General features: G+C 41.0%; 1 protein-coding gene across 7 annotated transcripts in view; it reads left to right on the forward strand.

The window, feature by feature from the left end:
- The window catches only part of LOC126267337 (peroxisomal acyl-coenzyme A oxidase 3-like), a 124,648-nt gene that overhangs the window by 44,724 nt on the left and 57,469 nt on the right, over positions 1 to 22,455 (forward strand). For all 7 annotated transcript variants that reach the window (XM_049972446.1, XM_049972449.1, XM_049972445.1 and 4 more), the window contains one exon: positions 11,791 to 11,913. In XM_049972446.1, the coding sequence (XP_049828403.1) occupies positions 11,791 to 11,913 (123 nt within the window). The remainder of the gene's footprint in view (positions 1 to 11,790; positions 11,914 to 22,455) is intronic.

Here is a 22,455-nt window from a genome sequence, read left to right on the forward strand (position 1 = left end):
ATAAAATGTCATAAACAGGGGAAAATGACCATGTACTTCTTAGTACCTTACATCCAGCACAGTAGCCAGTCTGTTGTGGTGGGGCTGCCATGTACCCTGTTGGTTGTTGCCCCCTGACAACACAGGCATCACTCTGCGGATGCCTGTGCCGTAACTCCACATGTATGCCATGGAGTAGATGCCTATCTCCCTGGGATATCGGGACTCCAGGAAATGGCCATCCTGCCAGGTGGCCCTTGCTGATTCTGGGTGGCACCCATGAGGAGGGCCCCTGGTCGGAGTGGGTAGCATCAGGGCGGATGACATGCCATGAAGCGTCGCACGTCATCTCTTGCTGGTGGTCTGCTGCCAGCAGTCTCTAAGCGGGCAAAGTCTAACTTCAATGTTAAGAAATATGACCACAAATCGTTCCCCTCCCTGGCCACACCATGGGAGGAACGCCAGGCTAAGGATGGCAGTGAAGCTTATTCGTCGTGGTACCTCATATGTTTGAGAGTTGATGGGGAATCTTTCATGTCCATGAAGCCTCAGTTTTTTGTGGAGCTTTTGGAGGACAAGTTTGGAGAGGTGGAGGGCTTCTCCAAAATGCGTTCTGGGTCAGTCTTGATAAAAACAGCATCTTCTGCTCAGTCATGGGCATTACTTGCTTGTGACAAGTTGGGGGATGTTTCTGTTACCATCATGCCCCATAAGGGCTTAAATATGGTGCAGGTATTATATTCCACCGGGACCTTCTTTCGGAGTCTGATGACGAGCTGCGCACCAATTTAGAGTGGCAAGATGTGCATTTCATCCAGCGTGACTATCGGGGTCCAAGGGATAATCAGATTGCCACTGATGCCGTCATCTTGGCCCTTGCAGGTGACAGGCTGCCCAAGGAGGTCAAGGTGATGGTCTACCGCTGTGACATCAATCCATTTATCCCTCCCCCGTTGCGGTGCTTTAAGTGCTGGAAGTTCGGCCATATGTCTTCCCGCTGAACTTCCAGCATTACATGTCAAGATTGTGGACGTCTATCACATCCCAATACTTCATGTGCCCCGCCTCTCATCTGTGTCAACTGCATAGAGCATCATTCAACTTGCTCAGCCGACTACAGGATTTTACAGAAAGAGAGGAAAATCATGGAATATAAGACCCTGGACTGACTGACCTACACTGAGGCTAAGAGGAAATTTGAGTGCCTACATCTTGCGACTATGACCACATCTTATGCTGCGACTATGAAAACAGTTGTCTCTCCATCAGTTCATCGCATTCCTGTCACCTCCCAGAAGCAGAAGACTACACCTGCCCCCTTGATGGTAGGGGGCACTTCCCTCCCTGTTGATCCTGATGCACCACCTACTTCTGAAGCTGCACCTCCCAAACCATTGGGGGTATCAGTCCCCACTCATGAGCCAGAGAAGCATAAGTCTTCTTTGGCTCCTCTCACTAAGAAGGGGTCCCTTGGGTCACTCCCTCACCAGGTTTCTGCTAGTGGGAAAGACAGCACCCGCCTGTGGCTGAAGAGCCCAAAAGCAGCTGGTCATAGGCTTCATGCTCATCCTCAGTCCCAGAGACTGAATCACTGAAGTCCTCTGAGCCAGGGAAACCCAAGGAGCAGTGAGATAAATCCAAAAAGAAGGTCTCCAAGACCAATGGAATTGCGGTGGTACCCACACCACCGCTACCGTGTTATACTCTTAGGTGGAGATTTCAATTTACCAGATATAGACTGGGACACTCAGATGTTTAGGACGGGTGGTAGGGACAGAGCATCGAGTGACATTATACTGAGTGCACTATCCGAAAATTACCTCGAGCAATTAAACAGAGAACCGACTCGTGGAGGTAACATCTTGGACCTACTGATAACAAACAGACCCGATCTTTTCAACTCTGTAAGTGCAGAACAGGGAATCAGCGATCATAAGGCCGCTGCAGCATCCATGAATATGGAAGTTAATAGGATATAAAAAAACGGAGGAAGGTTTATCTGTTTAGCAAGAGTAATAGAAGGCAGATTTCAGACTACCTAACAGATCAAAATGAAAATTTCTGTTCTGACACTGACAATGTTGAGTGTTTATGGAAAAAGTTCAAGGCAATCGTAAAATGCGTTTTAGACAGTTATGTGCCGAGTAAAACTGTAAGGGACGGGAAAAACCCACTGTGGTACAACAACAAAGTTAGGAAACTACTGTGAAAGCAGAGAGAGCTTCACTCCAAGTTTAAACGCAGCCAAAACCTCTCAGACAAACAGAAGCTAAACAATGTCAAAGTTAGCATAAGGAGGACTATGCGTGAATCGTTCAGTGAATTCAAAAGTAAAATTCTATGTACCGACTTGACAGAAAATCCTAGGAAGTTCTGGTCTTATGTTAAATCAGTAAGTGGATCGAAACAGCATATCCATACACTCCGGGATTATGATGGCATTGAAATAGAGGATGAGACGCGTATAGCTGAAATACTAAACACATTTTTCAAAAGCTGTTTCACAGAGGAAGACCACACTGCAGTTTCTTTCTCTAAATCCTTGTACAAACGAAAAAATGGCTGACATCGAAATAACAGTCCAAGGAATAGAAAAGCAACTGGAATCACTCAATAGAGGAAAGTCCACTGGACCTGACAGGATACCAATTCGATTCTACACAGAGTACACGAAAGAACTTGCCCCTCTTCTAACAGCCGTGTACCGCAAGTCTCTAGAGGAATGGAAGGTTCCAAATGATTGGAAAAGAGCACAGGTAGTCCCAGTCTTAGAGAGGGGTCGTCGAGCAGATGTGCAAAACTATAGACCTATATGTCTGATGTCGATTTGTTGTAGAATTTTAGGACATGTTTTTTGCTCGCGTATCATGTCGTTTTTATAAACCCAGAATCTACTCTGTAGGAATCAACATGGATTCCGGAAACAGCAATCGTGTGAGACCCAACTCACTTTATTTGTTCATGAGACCCACAAAATATTAGATACAGGCTCCCAGGTAGATGCTATTTTCCTTGACTTCCGGAAGGCGTTCGATACAGTTCTGCACTGTCGCCTGATAAAAAAAAGCAAGAGCCTACAGAATATCAGACCAGCTGTGTGGATGGATTGGAGAGTTTTTAGCAAACAGAACGCAGCATGTTGTTATCAATGGAGAGACTTCTACATACGTTAAAGTAACCTCTGGCATGCCACAGGGGAATGTTATGGGACCATTGCTATTCACTATATATAAAATAGAAAGAAACTTCCACATGGGAAAAATATATTAAAAACAAAGATTCCAAGACTTACCAATCGGGAAAGCGCCGGCAGACAGGCACATGAACAAAACACACAAACACACACACAGAATTATAAGCTTTCGCAACTGGCAGTTGCTTCGTCAGGAAAGAGGGAAGGAGAGGGAAAAATGAAAGGATGTGGGTTTTAAGGGAGAGGGTAAGGAGTCATTCCAATCCCGGGAGCGGAAAGACTTCCCTTAGGGGAAAAAAAGGACTGGTGTACACTCGCACACACACACACACACACACACACACACACACACACACACACACACACATCCATCCGCACATACACACACACACAAGCAGACATGTGCTTGTCTGCCGGCGCTTTCCCGCTTGGTAAGTCTTGGAATCTTTGTTTTTAATATATTTTTCCCATGTGGAAGTTTCTTTCTATTATATATATGACCTAGTAGATAGTGTCGGAAGTTCTATGCGGCTTTTCGCGGATGATGCTGTAGTATACAGAGAAGTTTGCAGCATTAGAAAATTGTAGCAAAATGCAGGAAGATCTGCAGCAGATAGGCACTTGGGGCAGGGAGTGGCAACTGACCGTTAATATAGACAAATGTAATGTATTGCGAATACATACAAAGAAGGATCCTTTATTGTATGATTATATGATAGCGGAACAAACACTGGTAGCAGTTACTTCTGTAAAATATCTGGGAGTATGCGTGCGGAACGATTTGAAGTGGAATGATCATATAAAATTAATTGTTGGTAAGGTGGGTACCAGGTTGAGATTCATTGGGAGAGTCCTTAGAAAATGTAGTCCTTCAACAAAGGAGGCGGCTTACAAAACACTTGTTCGACCTATACTTGAGTATTGCTCATCAGTGTGAGATCCGTACCAGATCAGGTTGACGGAGGAGACAGAGAAGATCCAAAGAAGAGCGGCACGTTTTGTCACAGGGTTATTTGGTAACGTGATAGCGTTACAGAGATGTTTAGCAAACTCAAGTGGCAGACTCTGCAAGAGAGGCACTCTGGATCGTGGTGTAGCTTGCTCGCCAGCTTTCAAGAGGGTGCATTTCTGGATGAGATATCGAATATATTGCTTACCCCTACTTATACCTCCCAAGGAGATCACGAATGTAAAATTAGAGAGATTCGAGCACACGTGGAGGCTTTCAGACAGTCGTTCTTCCCGCGAACCATACGTGACTGGAACAGAAAAGGGAGGTAATGACAGTGGCACATAAGTGCCCTCCGCTACACACCGTTGGGTGGCTTGCGGAGTATAAATGTAGATGTAGGTGTGGATGTACCTACAAGCTCAGCGTTTGTGGATGAGGTGGAGATTCTGGGGTCCGATAAGAACCTAGATCTTGCCGGACCCTCAGACACATTGTATATAGACTGCTCAGGCAAAACGTTGGTGGCAGCAGGTGACCATGAGGCGTAAACTGCCTCATTGAATGTTCCATGCCTTCCCAGTCTCATGATGACGTCATCCTCCAGTGGAATTGCTGCAGTTTTCTCCACCACCTGGCTGAGCTGCGGCAACTGTAAAGCTTTACACCTGCTTTCTGCATTGCCCTCCAGGAAACCTGCTTCCCAGCAATGCAGACCCCTGCCCTCTGCAGCTATAAGGGATACCACAGGAACCGTAGTGTCTATAATCGAGTGTCAGGTGGAGTTTGCATTTACATCCTAAACTCAGTCAGTAGCGAAACTGTGCCGCTTCAAACCCCTCTTGAAGCTGTGGCTGTCAGAATAAAGACGACGTACACTGTCTGCAGTGTATATCTTCCTTCAGATGGTGCAGAATCCCTCAATGTATTAACTGCATTGATTGATCAACTCCCTAAACCTCTCCTACTTTTGGGATATTTTAATGCTCATAACTCCTTTTGGGGTGGCACCGTGCTTATTGGCCGAGGCAGAGATATCGAAACTTTACTGTCTCAGTTCAACTTCTGTCTCTTAAATGCTGGGGCCACCACACATTTCAGTGTGGCTCATGGTAGTTACTCGGCCATCGATTTATCAATTTGCTGCCTAGGACTTCTCCCATCTAGCCACTGGAGAGCAAATGATGACCTGTGTGGTAGTGACCACTTTCCCATCTTCCTGTCACTGTCCCGGCATCAGGCTCATGGACGCCTGCCCATATAGGCTTTAAACAAGGTGGACTGGGAAACTTTCACCTCTGCTAGTACCGTTGAATCTCCCCCACACAGTAACATTGATGTGATGGTTGAGCAGGTGACTACAATAATTGTTTCTGTGGCAGAAAACATGATCACTCATTCTTTAGGATGCTATGACAAATGACTGTCCCTTGGTAATCGCACCGTTGCCTGAAACACCTCATAGCCTTTAAACGGCTCCGTGCCTGTGTTTGCCAACTTACCAAATGATGAAAGCAGGAGTTTTTGGAGAGAGATGTCTCAACCATTGGGTGTCATACATCACCTTCCCAAGTCTGGGTAGAATGAATGTGTTTTTGGGTACCAGACTCCAACAGGTGCTCCTGGTGTTATCATAAATGGTGTGTTATCTACCAACGCAAATGCGATGGCCAAGTACTTTGCCAAGCACTATGCTCGAGCTTCTGCGAAAGGCTGGGAGGTAATTCTCTGACACACTCTCAAACGGCAGCTGGGAGGGAAAGTCCTTTCCGATTACAGTATGGGAGCTCCTTAGTGCCCTTGTACATTGCCCCACCACAGTTCCTGGGCCAGATCGGATCCACTGTCAGATGATTAAACATCTCTCACTTGGACTACAATCGACATCTCATCCATCTTCAACTAGATCTGGTGCGAAGACATCTTTCCATTGCAATGGCGACAGAGCACCATCGTTCTGGTGCTCCAACCTGGTAAAAACCCACTTGATGTGGATAGCTATCAGACCATCTGCCTCACCAACGTTCTTTGTAAAATGCTGGAATGTGTGGTGTGTCAGCAGTTGGGTTGGACCCTGGAGTCATGTAGCGTACTGGCTCCATGTCAGGGCAGTTTCCGCCAGGCTCTCTCCATCACTGATAATCTTGTGTCCCTCGAGTCTGCCATCCAAACAGCCTTTTCCAGATGCCAACATCTGGTTGCTGTCTTTTTTGATTTACAAAAAGCGTATGACACCACCTGGCGACGTCATATCCTTGCCTCATTATACGAGTGGGTGTTAGAGGCCTGCTCCCGATTTTTATCCTAAATTTTCTGTCGTTTTGTACTTTCCATGTCCAAGTTGATGCTTCCCATAGTTCCCCCCATATCCAGGAGAATGGGCTCTGTATTGAGTGACTCTCTCTTTTTAGTGGCCGTTACTAGTCTAGCAGCAGCTGTCGGGCTGTCCATCTCATCTTTTCTGTATGCAGATGACTTCTGCATTTTGTACAGGTGGTGCTGAGCTGTGCCTACAGGGAGCGATCCACAAGGTGCAGTCATGGGCTCTAGCCCATGCTTTCCAGTTTTCGGCTGCAAAGTCACGTGTTATGCACTTCTGTCGGCATCATAACATTCATCCAGAATCAGAACTTTACCTTAATGTGAACCACTCACTGTAGTGGAGACATATCGATTCTTAGGACTGGTTTTCGATGGCCAAGTGACTTGGCTTCCTCAACTTCATCAGCTTAAGTGGAAGTGCTGGCAGCACCTCAATGCCTTCTGCTGCCTGAGCAACACCAACTGGGGTGCAGATCACTCTACAGTGCTGCAGCTCTACAGAGACCTTGTTCAATCCCGTCTTGACTATGGGAGTCTGGTTTATGGTTTGGCAGTGCCTTCAGCATTGTGTTTACTCAACATAGTGCACCACTGTGGTGTTCACTTGGACGAATCCAGTGACCAGCGTCCTTGTGGTGGCTGGAGTCCCTCCATTGCAGGTTAGGTGTGCACAACTGCTGGCCAGTTACTTGCACATGTTTGTAGTTCTCCTGTGTGTCCGAATCACTGTCTCCTTTTCCCACCCATGGCAGTTCATCTCCCGCATCGGCAGCCCAGCTCAGAGCTTCTGATTATCGTCTATGACCGATTCCTTCTTTCCAAACTGCGTTCTTGCCTTTACCACCTATACTTGAGGTCCATTCACGTACACCTCCATGTACCTTTTACAGGGCCCTATAGACTCACTTAACCCTGTGGCTCTCTGGTGGTACTTCCTCTCGATTCTTGACATGTACCAAGGCCACAAAGTGGTTTACACTGATAACTCATTGGCTGATGCTTACGTTGGCTTCACGTATGTCCATGGAGGACATACTGAACAGCATTCCTTGCCCCATGGCTGCAATGTTTTCACTGCCAGGCTGGTGGCTATATCTCGTGCTCTTGGGCGCATCCATTCATGTTCTGGGGAGTCATTTCTTGTGTGTACTGACTCCTTAAACAGCCTACAAGCTATGGTTTTGAGGCTTTTGGAGACGAAATGGCATAAGCTCAGCACACACAACAAACTGCATGCTATTAAGGAGACTATGGATGTGTGGCAGTCCTCCATGCAGGTCTCTCTCAGGGACTCTGTGGTTCTCTACCGGCTCCGCATTGGCCACACTTGGGTGACACATGAGTACCTCCTGTGCTGTGATGACCCACATCAGTGTCAGTGCGGTGCCCAGCTGACAATGAGCCGTATCTTGGTGAGCTGTCCTTTTTTAGCTGCCCTGCAGCAGACTCTTCAGTTATCGGCCTCATTGCCATTAATTTTAGCTGACAATGTCTCATTGGCTAATTTAGTTTTATGTTTTATACATAATAGTCATGGGTGACTGGAATTCGGTGGTAGGAAAAGGGAGAGAAGGAAACGTAGTAGGTGAATATGGACTGGGGCAAAGAAATGAAAGAGGAAGCCGCCTGGTAGAATTTTGCACAGAGCACAACTTAATCATAAAAGAAGGCTGTATACATGGAAGAAGCCTGGAGATACTGACAGGTTTCAGATAGATTATATAATGGTACAACAGAGATTTAGGAACCAGGTTTTAAATTGTAAGACATTTCCAGGGGCAGATGTGGACTCTGACCACAATCTGTTGGTTATGACCTGTAGATTAAAACTGAAGAAAGTGCAAAAAGGCGGGAATTTAAGGAGATGGGACCTGGATAAACTAAAAGAACCAGAGGTTGTATGGAGAGACCAAGAGATGAATACACTAAGCAGATTCAAAAGGATGTAGGTTGCAGTAGGTACTGGGAAATGAAGAAGCTTGCACAGGATAGAGTAGCATAGAGAGCTGCATCAAAACAGTCTCAGGACTGAAGACCACAACAACAACATGATGGAGGGTTTTATCATTCTATATAAGTTTTAGTGCATGTCCTGTGTCCCTTTGTGTTCTCCACTCTAATGATTTGAAGGTGGATGTTTTAATGTGTCGCAGAATAGGTGGCTTTTCCTTTTTTTCCTCATGGTCGGCCAGCCACGGTCAACTGCTCTCTTGATTTTACCCCTTTTACCATTTTCTTGCTTCTCTCTATGGTTTCCTTTTTCTGCTTTGGCCATAGTAGTGTTGGTTGTCCTTCTGTTGTTCTTGTGGTTCTTCCTTTCTCCTGTTATTGTGTTGTATGTCTCCTTTGTGTTCTTCTTTCCCCTGTTTAATTATTTTACTGGGAACAAGAGACCAATGACCTCACAGTTTGGTCCCTCCCACCCCCCCCCCCCTCCCTCTTAAAAAAAACCAACTAACCACTGCCTATACCAACCCTGTAACTGGGGAAACATATGCTGTCAAAGGGAGAACCATCTGAGGGGAGATAAGAAAAGGATAAATATTTTATTTCAAATTCTATAATAATGCTTCACATCACCAACAACTTCAATCTTGTGGCAATTAAGGGCTCCTTTAAGCCATACACAGACTCTGACTCATTTATTTTATGATGATTCCGTGTAGTGAAAACCAACGGCATTGTAGACATATAGTAAGATGTACCAATGTTTCTGTTATAGACCTCACAAATCTGAAATGTCCAATACACAATAACCTCTCAACTGTTAAAAGTCTCAAGGCCAGCTACAGTGTCTACTTTAATACCACGTAATTTGTTGTTGTTGTTGTGGTCTTCAGTCCTGAGACTACTTTGATGCAGCTCTCTATGCTACTCTATCCTGTGCAAGCTTCTTCATTTCCCAGTACCTACTGCAACCTACATCCTTCTGAATCTGCTTAGTGTATTCATCTCTTGGTCTCCCTCTACGATTTTTATCCTCCACGCTGCCCACCAATACTAAATTGGTGATCCCTTGATGCCTCAGGACATGTCCTACCAACCGACCCCTTCTTCTGGTCAAGTTGTGCCACAAACTTCTCTTCTCCCCAATCCTATTCAATACTTCCTCATTAGGTATGTGATCTACCCATGTAATCTTCAGCATTCTTCTGTAGCACCACATTTCGAAAGCTTCTATTCTCTTCTTGTCCAAACTATTTATCGCCCATGTTTCACTTCCATACATGGCTACACTCCATACAAATACTTTCAGAAATGACTTCCTGACACTTAAATCTATACTCGATGTTAACAAATTTTTCTTCTTCAGAAACGCTTTCCTTGCCATTGCCAGTCTACATTTTATATCCTCTCTACTTCGACCATCATCAGTTATTTTACTTCCTAAATAGCAAAACTCTTTTACTACTTTAAGTGTCTCATTTCCTAATCTAATTCCCTCAGCAACACCCAACTTAATTTGACTACATTCCATTATCATCGTTTTGCTTTTGTTGATGTTCATCTTATACCCTCCTTTAAAGACACTGTTCATTCCATTCAACTGCTCTTCCAAGTCTTTGCTGTCTCTGAGAGAATTACAATGTCTTCGGCGAACCTCAAAGTTTTTATTTCTTCTCCATGGACTTTAATACCTACTCTGAATATTTGCTTAATATACAGATGGAATAACATCGGGGATAGGCTACAACCCTGTCTCACTCCCTTCCCAACCACTGCTTCCCTTTCATATCCCTCGACTCTTATAACTGCCATCTGGTTTCTGTACAAATTGTAAATAGCCTTTCGCTCCCTGTATTTTACCCCTGCCACCTTTAGAATTTGAAAGAGAGTATTCCAGTCAACACTGTCAAAAACTTTCGCTAAGTCTACAAATGCTAGAAACGAAGGTTTGCCTTTCCTTAATCTTTCTTCTAAGATAAGTCGTAAGGTCAGTATTGCCTCACATGTTCCAGTATTTCTACGGAATGCAAACTGATCTTCCCACTGTAACCCAACCATTACCATGTCGATTAGCGTCTGTGTTTGTAAGCATAAAAGCTGTGGTTCTAAAGTAGAAACTGTTGCTGGCCTTGAGACATTTAACAGTCAAGATATTATTGCGTATCAGACATTTCAGATTTGTGAGACCTATAACAAAGACATTGGTAAATCTTACTATACATCTACAATGCCATTGGTTCTGTGGATGAGCAATCATCATAAAATAAGTGTGTCATAGTCTGTGTCCGTATGGCTTAAAGGAGCTGTGAAATGACACGTATTGTATACTAGCTGTTATGTAAACACTGTTTGACCTTTTAAATTGGTATGACTATAGTGAATATGGACAGAGGGTGTATACTGGCAATGTGCAATATCCTGTTGCAGATCATACTCTACAACATGGCACTCATGATCTTGGTGCCTGTTTCGCCACATGTGCCATCTGGATTCTTCCCTTGTTCCGTGCAGTCCTCGGCAGTGGTTCTTTCCTTCTCATCCCGTCCCTTAAGACTCTCACGACCTGAGGTTCTGGGCAATTTTTCCAAACCCTCCCATTTCCAGTCCTTTTCCTTCACTCCTCTTCCTTCCCCTTCAACCCTTCTGGCTGAAGGAGGGAACACTGATTCCTTTATAAATCTTCATATTTTATCCTGCCGCTGCTTAGTGAGTTGATTTTTTATCTATTCTACTATAGTGGAAGCACGACCAGCGATTTTTCGAAACAGGTGTACTGTTTCCTGCATCTGAACTGATAGCACACCTTCAGCTACCACTGTAATTAGTTGATGAGCCAGGCTGTATTTTCCAGAAGGCTGATTTACATAAATAATACCATTTATAAACCTTGAAATAGGCAACTAACATTTAATTTTAGGCCCATCCCCTTGTTCCTGCCTTCCTTCTTTCCTTCGGGTGTTCTCAAAAAAGTTTCGAGAATGTTGCTTATAACAGTTTGTTGAATCACTTTTCTAACAAAACCCTTTTAAAGTTGCTCAGTCTGCCTTCTGTAAAGAATGGTCTACAAAGAAAGCAATATATTGCCTTACAAACTCAGTTCTGTAGAAGAGCTAAACAAGAATACTTAATCATGTTACTGAATTTTTATTTCACTTCTTGATAGAAAAATTTCACAATTAAGGATGATAACCAAACACATTGTGTTTTCTTCCACTAAAATTTATTACCTATTGGCTTAATGTTTTGTCATTACCCAAAACATTAATTTAGAGAAAAAGAACCTGCTGAGTCTTTCTTATGGTACATCTTGTAATCCATATGAGGCATTTAAAATCATTTATATAGAAGAAATGTGATGGAATTATAAATTGTTCCTACAATATTTGCTTTCTGTTAACAGCAATGGCAGCTGATTACATATCTGGCTGCAACATATGCACTGAAGATCTTCTCTGACTTTTTTTCGAATCTGATGGCTGATTTCCAAATAAAGACATTCCTTGGATCAAATAAGGAGGAACTGGTAAGAACAAGTTTGTTGTGCTTATTGCTGCATGTGGACATAAGCTGAGATATTGGTACAAATGATAAGAATAGCATAAAATACAGTATCATCTTTATTGCTACATGACATGTCATATGCAATCATTTGAGTGAAACACTGGTGACTCATCAATAATAGCAGTTGTACACCTATATTGGTAGTGTGTGCTCACACGTAAATAGACTACAATGTAAAAATCTAAATAGGTGCAACATGACTTTCTCCTTTCTCCTTCTCCTCTTCAAAATCTTCCACACTGTAATCTTATTTTTTTAAGTATTTTTCAGTGTTCACATCTGTAGTTTATATATGCATGTAGGTATTATAAAAAGAACACATACATCTATTAACAGAGAGTGGGATTACAATGTTAAAATGTTTGATAGCTGCTACATATCTTTCCAATGTATAAAATTTCCACATTATAACAACATTTTCTTTGTCAGTGTTTTTCATTTTTTGATTCTGTGGCTTTTAGCATGTAGTCTTTGTCCTTGGACCATATTTTACTGCTAATATCTATATTCATGATATATGGGACATTTTCAAACAAGCTATTTGTGACAAGACAACATGTAGTCTGAAATATGCCTCATTTCATAAGCATGTGTTAAAGAATTTACCTTGAAAATCTGTGGATTTTTAGCTCAAAGAGAAGTATTTTTTGTACAAACATAAAAGAACCTGTTATTAAGTCAAGGCTCTTGAATAATGGTTTGCTTGATTGAGTGTTGTTTGTACCCATCATAGCTCAGAATATTTCTTTTTTTCTGTAGTCTGTACACTTTGAGGAGGTTTGCTTTTTCAACACACTCAAAAATTAGGTCGTATCTAACAACTGATAAAAAAATAAGCATGATACACTCTTCTTAACAGCTAAGTCAACTAAAATTATGTAGAAAGTATCTCATTGCATAAACAGAATCACTTCGCTACACAATCTACATTATCAGTCCATTTATAATTACCCCAATAAAATTAACAGTGTCAGCATTGAGCAGCTCTATTCCCTAATAATTTAATTATGACAGGCCAGGCAAACAGTGCTCTACATTGATTATTCAGAATAATGTTATGAGTTTCTTTAGACTTTTGTAATTGCTCTTTCAAGTATTTTAGAAAAACTGATAATATTTATACTGGGCAGAAATCTCATCCAGTCTGCCTCTTTTATGAATAGGTTAAATTTGTGCATATTTCACCCTGTCAGGGTGAGAATCACTTCTGCCCGACTGTTCAGAACTCCAAAGCAGATGATGACCTCTCACATTTTCCTATGGGTCTCAATCCCTGTTTTGACCAAGAAATCATTTGTTTTTATCTTGATGAGAAATCACAGTGGCTTCTCTATTGTGAGCTCACATACAGCTGACATCATCATCGTGGACCTTTTCTTCACGATGTGTGGCAGCATATATAGTTAGGGTGACCAGAGCTGACTCCAGCTTGAACATAGGATCACATTTGAAATATCTGTGCTGCAACACGGATCAATTCTCGTTGACAATATGATCTTGTTGACAATGGAGCACACTGTGCCATGGGTGGTCATTCCTGCATCCTTCTGAATAGGAACCTCAAAGCCCATTGGCGCTACAGGCCACATGTGACCTTAAAACTGGACCTGTAACTGTACACAGATGCTATACATTCCATCACAAATTTATTTATTATTTACATTTTATCGCCTTTGTTGGCCTACTTTAGCCAACTTTTATACAAAGAATTTTTCAGTTTCCTGTCAGCCCAGTACTTCTTCATTCTCTCAGATCTCATCCTCTGTTCTTCTTGCTGTGCCTGTGTTCTCACCAACCATTATGGTGCACAGGCAAGTGTACCATAAAATGGGGTTTCTTTTACTTCTGTCCATACTCTCCAAACCACCGTGAGGTGCATGGCAGAGGGTAAATCGCATTGTACTAGTTGTTAGGGTTTCTTCCCGTTCCATTCACATATGAAGCACGGGAGAATAATTGTTTGAATGCCTCTATGCTTGCAGTAAGTATTATAATTGCATCTTCACACTCCCTATGTGAGCAATACATAGAGGATTGTAGTATATTCCTAGAGTCATCATTTAAAGCTGTTTCTTGAAACTGTGTTAATAGACTTTCTCAGTATAGTTTATGTCTATCTTAAAGAGTCTTCTAATTCCCTCAAGCACTGTTTTGCAAGTTTACTTTATGGGAAACAACAAAGCAGAGAGTGATAGACTGTGTTAAATTATACATGGAGTTGAACGGGTGACTATACTGAAAATATAAAAGGTTCTTCAGGATCACTGTGTGTTGCTGCAAGAGTTTAAAACAGTTCTTGGAGAACACCCCCCAGATGAGCTGCAAGGTGGTGATGTACGCAGATTGCATGCCAAGTGGGCAGCACGGGTGCCACTACAACAAACCCACCATGGCTGAGGTCCTGGCTGTGTTTGTGGGCATCAACACTATCACCCTGTGGGATGTTGTCCTGCCCAAGCATGATGACTCCCTTGACAACAGGACCGTGAACGTGCACCACTGCCAAGATTCTCTATAATATCCCACTATGTTTTGGAAAGGGCAAGAAGGATATCATTTCAGTATCCATCAAACAAATGCAGTGACCGAACTTGAACAAAAAAATGACACATGTGCATTTCTGCACGTTTCACCTGATGACCTGATGGCCCACGAACATGACTTCAACTTCCTGCTGTGGTATTGGAAACTTCTGTCTCAGTTTTTGGTAGACATGTCAGTGAAGATGGAGAGTGAGCATCAGAGGTACATAGCACTAAACCAAAGCAAGCTACATGCAGAGAATTGTGTCTACCTGCATTGTGGATGATAGCAGTGTGAATCTGAATGTCTTTAAGTCAGATGGTTAGTCTCCCATCATCGTTCGTGAACAGTATGAGGTACCTCCATGAATATAATGAGAACATGTTCTCCTATATCCAGAACTGTGGTCAGCTGGACTTATTCATCACCTTCATACGTGCAAAACAGCCTGGACCGAAATAAAGGAAGAACTGATAGAAGGGCAGAAACTGGCAGACTGCCACAATATTGCAGTGTGGCTTTTTAAGGTTAAAGGGCAAAAGCTGGTTGCTCTCCTCACAAAAGGACACATTTTTGGTGAGGTACAGTGCCTCACGTACTCTGATGAATGCAGAAACATGGCTTGCCACACATGCACTTGCTGCTGTGGTTAAAACAGAAATTGTGGCCGAACCAAATTGATCAGGTTGTATCAGTTTCCTGACTCCATTGTGGACAAACAGCTGAATGATAGATTGACCTGCAGCTAATTTATGTTGATCGAGGGATTTTAAAATGCAGTCTAAGAATTCGAAAATTGCCTTCTGTGTAGATTTAAACTTTCTAAAACCATGTTGTTGTACTGTAAGAGGTGCATAATTATATATGAAACTTAAAAGCCTGCCACAGAAGAGTTTTTCTGGAATTTTTTAGAAGGATCTTAACTGTGACATGGTAGTTTGATTTTTTTTCTGAAGAACCTTTTTTTCAGCAGTGGTGAAACTTTTGCTATTTTAAAAATATCTGGAAATACACCAGTTTTTAAAGAGAGGTTGAAAATTTTTGCCAGGGGGTTTGCTATGTGGTGAGCACATGCTTTTAATATGAAATCAGGTACTTCATCAAGACCACTTGATATTTTATTGATTAATGATTTAATTTTACTTATAATTTCATTGAGGTTTGTTTCATAAACATACATAGAAGCAGTCGAGAGCACTGACTTGCTGGAGAAACTTGGGACTGGTCCTTGACTGTACTTGAATAAGGTCTTCAGCTAGTGAAGTGAAGTATTCATTGAACTTTTCCACAACTGAATTTGGGTCTGTGTCTTTTAAGCCTTCTAGTGTTAATGGTACATTCTTTTTCTTTGGAGCTGAACTACAAGTTTCTTTCTTTACAACTCTCTATGTGGATCTCATTTTGTTAGATGAGTTTCTTATCAAATTGTTATTCCACATAATTTTTGTCTCTTTGACTACTCTACCATAGATACTTTTGTAGGCTTTCGAATAATCTGAGAATTCTTGGGTTACTCTATATTTCTTACAACAGTACTGCAGAAATCTGTTTCCCTCACTGGAAATTTTTATGCCTTTAGTTACACATTGATTATTATTGTTAGATTTTACTACTTTTGGAAATGCTACATTGAAATAGTGAAGAAAGATGCTCTGAAAACTCGTGTAAATGCTATTAACATTGTTCTGAGTGGCGATGCTTCCCCAGTTTTCCTTCGCCAGTAAGAGATTAAAAATTCTAATCTTATCTTCAGAAAAGGTTCTTTTTTCAACTACTTTTTCGGAACTACTACTACTACTTGTTGGCGTTTCTATACACAGCAGCTGTGCCTCATGATCACTATAACCCATACTCAGTACTCTGCTTGTGAAACTGTAATTTGTTTCTGAGATGAATATTTGGTCAATAATGGAATTTGTGCATTCTGTTAAACTTGTTAGCCAGTGTATTGTGGGAATCATACTGAATGTGTTGGTCATATTTATCAAAGCATCTCTGGTGCTGCTGTCTTTTGAAAAATCAATATTGAAATCCCCACAAAGCACTGTCTTCATATTTAGTGCACTGATCCTGTTCAGCAGAACCTCTAGTTTATTCATGAAGACTGGTAGGGTTCCACTTGGTGTTCTATATATGTTAATAACTATGAAATTAAGCTCTGTAGTTTAGAAATGGAAAGTTCAAAGTCTTTTTCAATTGGGTCAATATAACTTTTACTGACTTCACAGAACTTTATTTGTTCTTTCACAAAGATAGCGGAGCCACCATGTTTGGAAATCTCTGAGCTAAAATGACTTGCTAATCTATATCCAGAGATTGAGGTTAATTTTACTTCATCATTTCGTAGCCAATGTTCAGTAATGCAAATTATGTCTAGATTTAGTGCATACTGGAGTAGTGCTTGCAACATGGAAATTTTATTTGTGAGTCACTGAATGTTGTGGTGTAGGATAGCAAAATCTGGGTATTTAGTAACTTTAGTTGAAACAGTTTCTGATTCTTTATCTAATGGCATTTCTAATACGGCACTTACCCTAAAAAAATTTTGGTATCTTTCTTGTGTGTGGCTTCAGTTTGCTGGTGGCAGTCAGCAGGTGAGTTAACTTCTGGAGCTTGTACAAGTTTCGCTTCATCCACATCTGTCCTCTTGGGCTTAAACTATTTCATAATTTTTGTTTGGCTGACGACTTGATTGTTTGTTTCTTGCCTAATCGGTTTAAACCACTTGGTAATTTCCGTTTGGCCATGGCACAGCTTGTAACTTGTCTAAAACACTTCTAAATCTCCTTTTGTTTGTCACTTATACTTTTTTCTTCACTCTTCTTCAAACTGTGAGTACATATTTTTTCAGCTAATAATTTCTTTCTTGGCATATTTAAATGAAGTCCATGGACTGCATGGAACCGTCACTCCAATCTGTTTACGTCTACAGTATCGACATTCTTAAAGTTAGTGCATATTTCAGTGATACACGCATTTGCAACATTAATTTCACAGTTCGCACATGACCAGGGTCGTAAATCATGATGATGTAGGATGTTCACAATGAATACCTTTGTGTGGGTTAAATTATTTAAACATTTCCTCATTTCTGTAATAACCTTGTATGTCTCGTTTCTATAGATGTTGTTTGATCCTCCTATTAACTTGGTGAAATCATCTTTATTCAAACTAGCTACGTCAGTTGATGTTGTTAGGTCCGTTATTTCTCTCAATGGAGCCCCTGGCTTTATGAAACCAAATGTCTTGAAACTACATGTTCTCATCAATATTGCAGAAATTTCATTGCCGCGACTATCACCTAACACACAGATTGTTTTGTGTTTCAAACATTTTTTAACTGAATGATTTAAGGTTCTTCTTCTCACCTGACTAGCATTTTTTTTACTTTTTTATTTATTTATTTTTTTGCCCTACGTATTGTAAATGTTCTACAGTTCCCAGTTTCACTGGAGATGCATTTTTTAACGTGGTTCCCTTTGTTGCATTGAAGTCTGTGGTAGTGTAGGTGTGCGCACTTATTTTTGGAGTTTTTAGAATATCTCCTGACGTAGTATTTTCACTGTTTGACCTACTTACAATGAGCAGTGGTTTGCCTACTTTGTTTTCCAGCTTTTCAACCCTTTCCGATATGTTCACCAAATCCGCGGCAGAAAATACATCAAAAGAGTTTTTTTGGACTAAATTTTCACTGTCTTTCAGATGCTTTACCTTCTGAGTACAATTTCCTTCAGTCATTATCTTCCATGTTCCCGAGACTGAGTCTTCTTTCTTCATTAGCATCTCACATTTTTCAGATTGTAGTTTACTTATTTCCACCTTTTGAGTGTCATTTGTAAACTGTACTAGATATCCATTTGTTCAGCTTCAGTATTTCATTCTTACAACTTGCACAAGTTTCCCTTTTACTACTGAAATATACGTTTTTTTCGTGGAGACACATGATACACTTTTGACTTGGCTGCCATCTTCACTTTCCTCTTCTGCTCGCCCTTGAACCTTATAATTCATTCATCTACATCTACACTTACATTTACATGGATACTCTGCAAATCACACTCAAATGCCTGGTAGATGGTTCATCAAACTACCTTTACAATAATTCACTATTATTCCAGTCTTGAACAATGCGTGAAAAAAAAGGAACATGCATATCTTTGTGTGCGAGCTCTGATTTCCCATATTTTTTTTATGATGATCATTTCTCCCTTTGAAGGTAGACATCAACAAAATATTATCGTGTTCAGAGGAGAAAGTTGGGGATTGAAATTTCGTGAGATGATTCTGCCACAACGTAAAATGCCTTTGTTTCAATGACGTCCACCCCAATCCTGTATCATGTCAGTGACACTCACTCACCTATTTCTCAACAATACAAAATGTGCTGCTCTTCTTTCAGTTTCCTTGGTACACTCCGTTAATCCTATCTGGTAAGGATCCCACACTGCACAGCTGTATCCCCCAACAAGGATGGACAAGGGTACTGTAGGCAGTCTCTTAAGTAGATCTGTTACATCTTCCTAGTGGTCTGCCAATAAATTGCAGTCTTTGGTTCACTATCCACACTACCTTTTCTATGTGTTCTTTCTAGTTTAAATTGTTCGTAACTGTTATTTCCAGATATTTAGTTGAATTTACAGCCTTTAGATTTGACTAATCTATCATGTAACTGTAGTTTAAAGGATTCCTTTTAGGACTCAAGTTGACGCCCTCACACTTTTCATTATTTAGGGTTAGTTGCCAATTTTCACACCATACAGATATATTTTCTAAATAGTTTTGCAATTTGTTTTGATCTTCTGATGACTTTACTAGATGATAAACAACAGCATCATCTGGGAACAACCTACGACAGCTGCTCAGATTGTCTCCTAACTCATTTATATGGATGAAAGTCAGCAGATGGCTTATATCACTACCTTGGGGAATGCCAGATATCAGTTCTGTTTTATTCGATGACTTTCCCTCAGTTACTAAGAACTGTGATCTCTCTGACAGGAAATCATGAATTCAGTCACATAACTGAGACAATAACGTATAAGCGTGCAATTGAGGTACAGTGTCAGGAGCCTTCTGGAAATGTACACATAGAGAATCAAATTGAAATCCTTTGTCAATAACACTCAGATCTTTGTGTGTGTAAAGAGCTAGTTGTATTTCACAAGAACAATGTTTTTTAAATCCATGTTGATTGTGTGTGTCAATAGACTGTTCTCATCGAGGTAACTCATAGTGTTAGAACACAATATATGTTCCAAAATCATGCTGCAAACCAATGTTAATGATATGGGTGTGTAATTTAGTGGACTACTCCTACTTCCTTTCTTGAATATTGGTGTGACCTGCACAGCTTTCCAGTCTTTGGGTGCATATCTTTGTCGAGTGAGTGGTTGTATATGATGGAACTATTGCACTGCATACTCGGAAAGGAATCTAATTGCCCGCATCTCGTGATCGTGCTGTAGCGTTCTCACTTCCCACTCCCGGGTTCGATTCCCGGCAGGGTCAGGGATTTTCTCTGCCTCGTGATGGCTGGGTGTTGTGTGATGTCCTTAGGTTAGTTAGGTTTAAGTAGTTCTAAGTTCTAGGGGCCTGATGACCTCAGATGTTAAGTCCCATAGTGCTCAGAGCCATTTGAACCATTTGATGCTCACTATTAGGTCAGGATTATTTGTTGCTAAGAGGTCAAGTGTGTTTGCACAACCATTTACTATTCAAGTGAGTTCATGAACTAACTGTTTGAAATAATTATAAGAGACTGCATCTAGTTAAATTTCAGACAGTGTTTTATGCATACCTCTGGATTTTAAACATGTGTATTCACCAGTATATTGTGGATAAATTGAAGTCACTGCCAACTATAATTGTATGAATCAGGTATATGTTTGAAATTAGACTCGTTTTCTTTGAACTTTTCAAGCAATTGTATCATCTGAGTTGGGAGATTGGTAAAAGGACCCAATTATTATTTTATTCTGGTTGCCAAGAATGACCTCTGTCCATACTAACTCACAGAAGCCATCTACTTCAATTTCACTACAAGATAAACTACTTCTAACACCAACAAACATGCCACATCCAACTGTGTTTAGCCTATCCTATCTGAACACTGTTAGGTTTTGGCTGAACTTATCTCCGACTTAAACCACCTTTCAGTGCGTATAGCAAATTTGGCATCAGTGCTTTCTATTAGGGTTTGGAGCTCTGGTACTTTCTCAACACAGCTATGGCAACTTACAACTGTTACACTAATGGTTCCTGGACCTACATTCTTCCTGTGCTCAACCTGCACCCTTTGAAACTGAAACCCTTTTTGTGTTTCCCTGAGACCATAGCCTAAAAATCTGCCCAGTCCATGCCACACAGCCCCTGCTAACTGTGTTGCTGCCTCCTGCATTTAGTGGATTCCAGACCTGTTTAATGGAAATACTTCTCTTCTTTCTCTCTTCCATGGAAATATAATACATGGACTCCTTTTCTAGTGGTTTCTCTTCCACAATCCTGCATGGATAGTGGAAAAATATGGGTAATCCAAAATTTGCATATTTTTACTGGGATCTACTGTTTACCACATTCCACATATTAAAGCCCACAATGTAACTTAAATGTTACTCACTAGAAACTGACAAACTATTTACGAAAGACACTAAAAGCATACTGCAGTTTCTATCACTTTTTTTTCTGTTTCTCTTTTCCTTTTATCTTTCTGCTGATGGCAGTTCTTATTTCCTAGTGAATCAAAACATTGGTGTAGTCAAACAAATTTTATCCTGATACTCTGATAACAGATAAATGCATTTCACGGCCTTGGTGTGTGAGATAATGGTTTCTTTGATTGTCTGGTCTTTGTTCCCTTCCTCTAGCGAATATGCATTGTTCACACATGATGGTTCTCTGTGCATCATTATGAGCATTCCTTTTCGTTTTCTTAACTTTATTTAGAAAATATCTGGACATATTTCAGTCCACTTGAGGGAAGAAACTGTTGTAAAAATTAGACTCATTTATTCATCAGTAGGTAGTATTAACACATCTTACTGGACAGAAGTACTGACCAATAATCATATTTAAAAAACAGTGTAGGAAAGGATAGATTGCTACTTACCGTAAAGAAGACATGTTAAGTTGCAGACAGGCACAATTAAAAGATACTCACATATAACTTTTGGCCACAGCTTTTGTCACTAACGAGGCACCCACCCACACACATTAACACAAGCAAGAACACGTCATGCACAGATGACTACCAGCTCCAGCATCTTGGGCTGCAAATGATTGTGTGTGTGTGTGTGTGTGTGTGTGTGTGTTTACTGACAAAGGCTGTGGCCAAAAGTTACATGTGAGTATATTTTAGTTGTGTCTGCCTGCAACTTGACGTGTCTTCTTTACGGTAAGTAGCAATCTATCATTTCCTACGTTGTTGATATTCCAACCGGGAATTTCCATTGTTTCATATTTAAAAAAAATCTTTTTTCACTGAGTAACTCTTTCATGGAATCATAATCATTGTTGCGGAGCCTTCAGATCTTAGATGGAGTAGCCAGGGCACTAGCAACTCCCTGCGAGATGTGCACAGTGCAACTCTGTGAGATGTTGCTGTATTATGTGGCCACACCTTTTTGCACAGCCAAGAGAATGGTATCTAATCTTTTTATGACAAGTTTGTGCAGATGTCACTCAATTATAATTGTCTTTTTTCAGCGAGCTAACTTACGGGTATTTTTGCAGTGAGGTCACAAAAGTGTAATACACTACCTGGGCCACTTAGCTGCCAAAATCCCAATTCATAGGTGTAACCACACACCCAGATGTTGTTGTAACCTATGTTCTCACAACCAGAAATTTGTATTCTAGAAGAAAAATATTCATTCTAATTATAACAGGATATTTCAGGCTTTGTTGCTTTTTTATTTTCTTCAAAAATTGATGAACTGTGCACAGGTAATTGACAAGACAAACTGTGCACCGATAATCCACGAGC

The sequence above is a fragment of the Schistocerca gregaria genome, chromosome 4 (assembly GCF_023897955.1).
Source record: "Schistocerca gregaria isolate iqSchGreg1 chromosome 4, iqSchGreg1.2, whole genome shotgun sequence".
Taxonomy (NCBI): domain Eukaryota; kingdom Metazoa; phylum Arthropoda; class Insecta; order Orthoptera; family Acrididae; genus Schistocerca; species Schistocerca gregaria.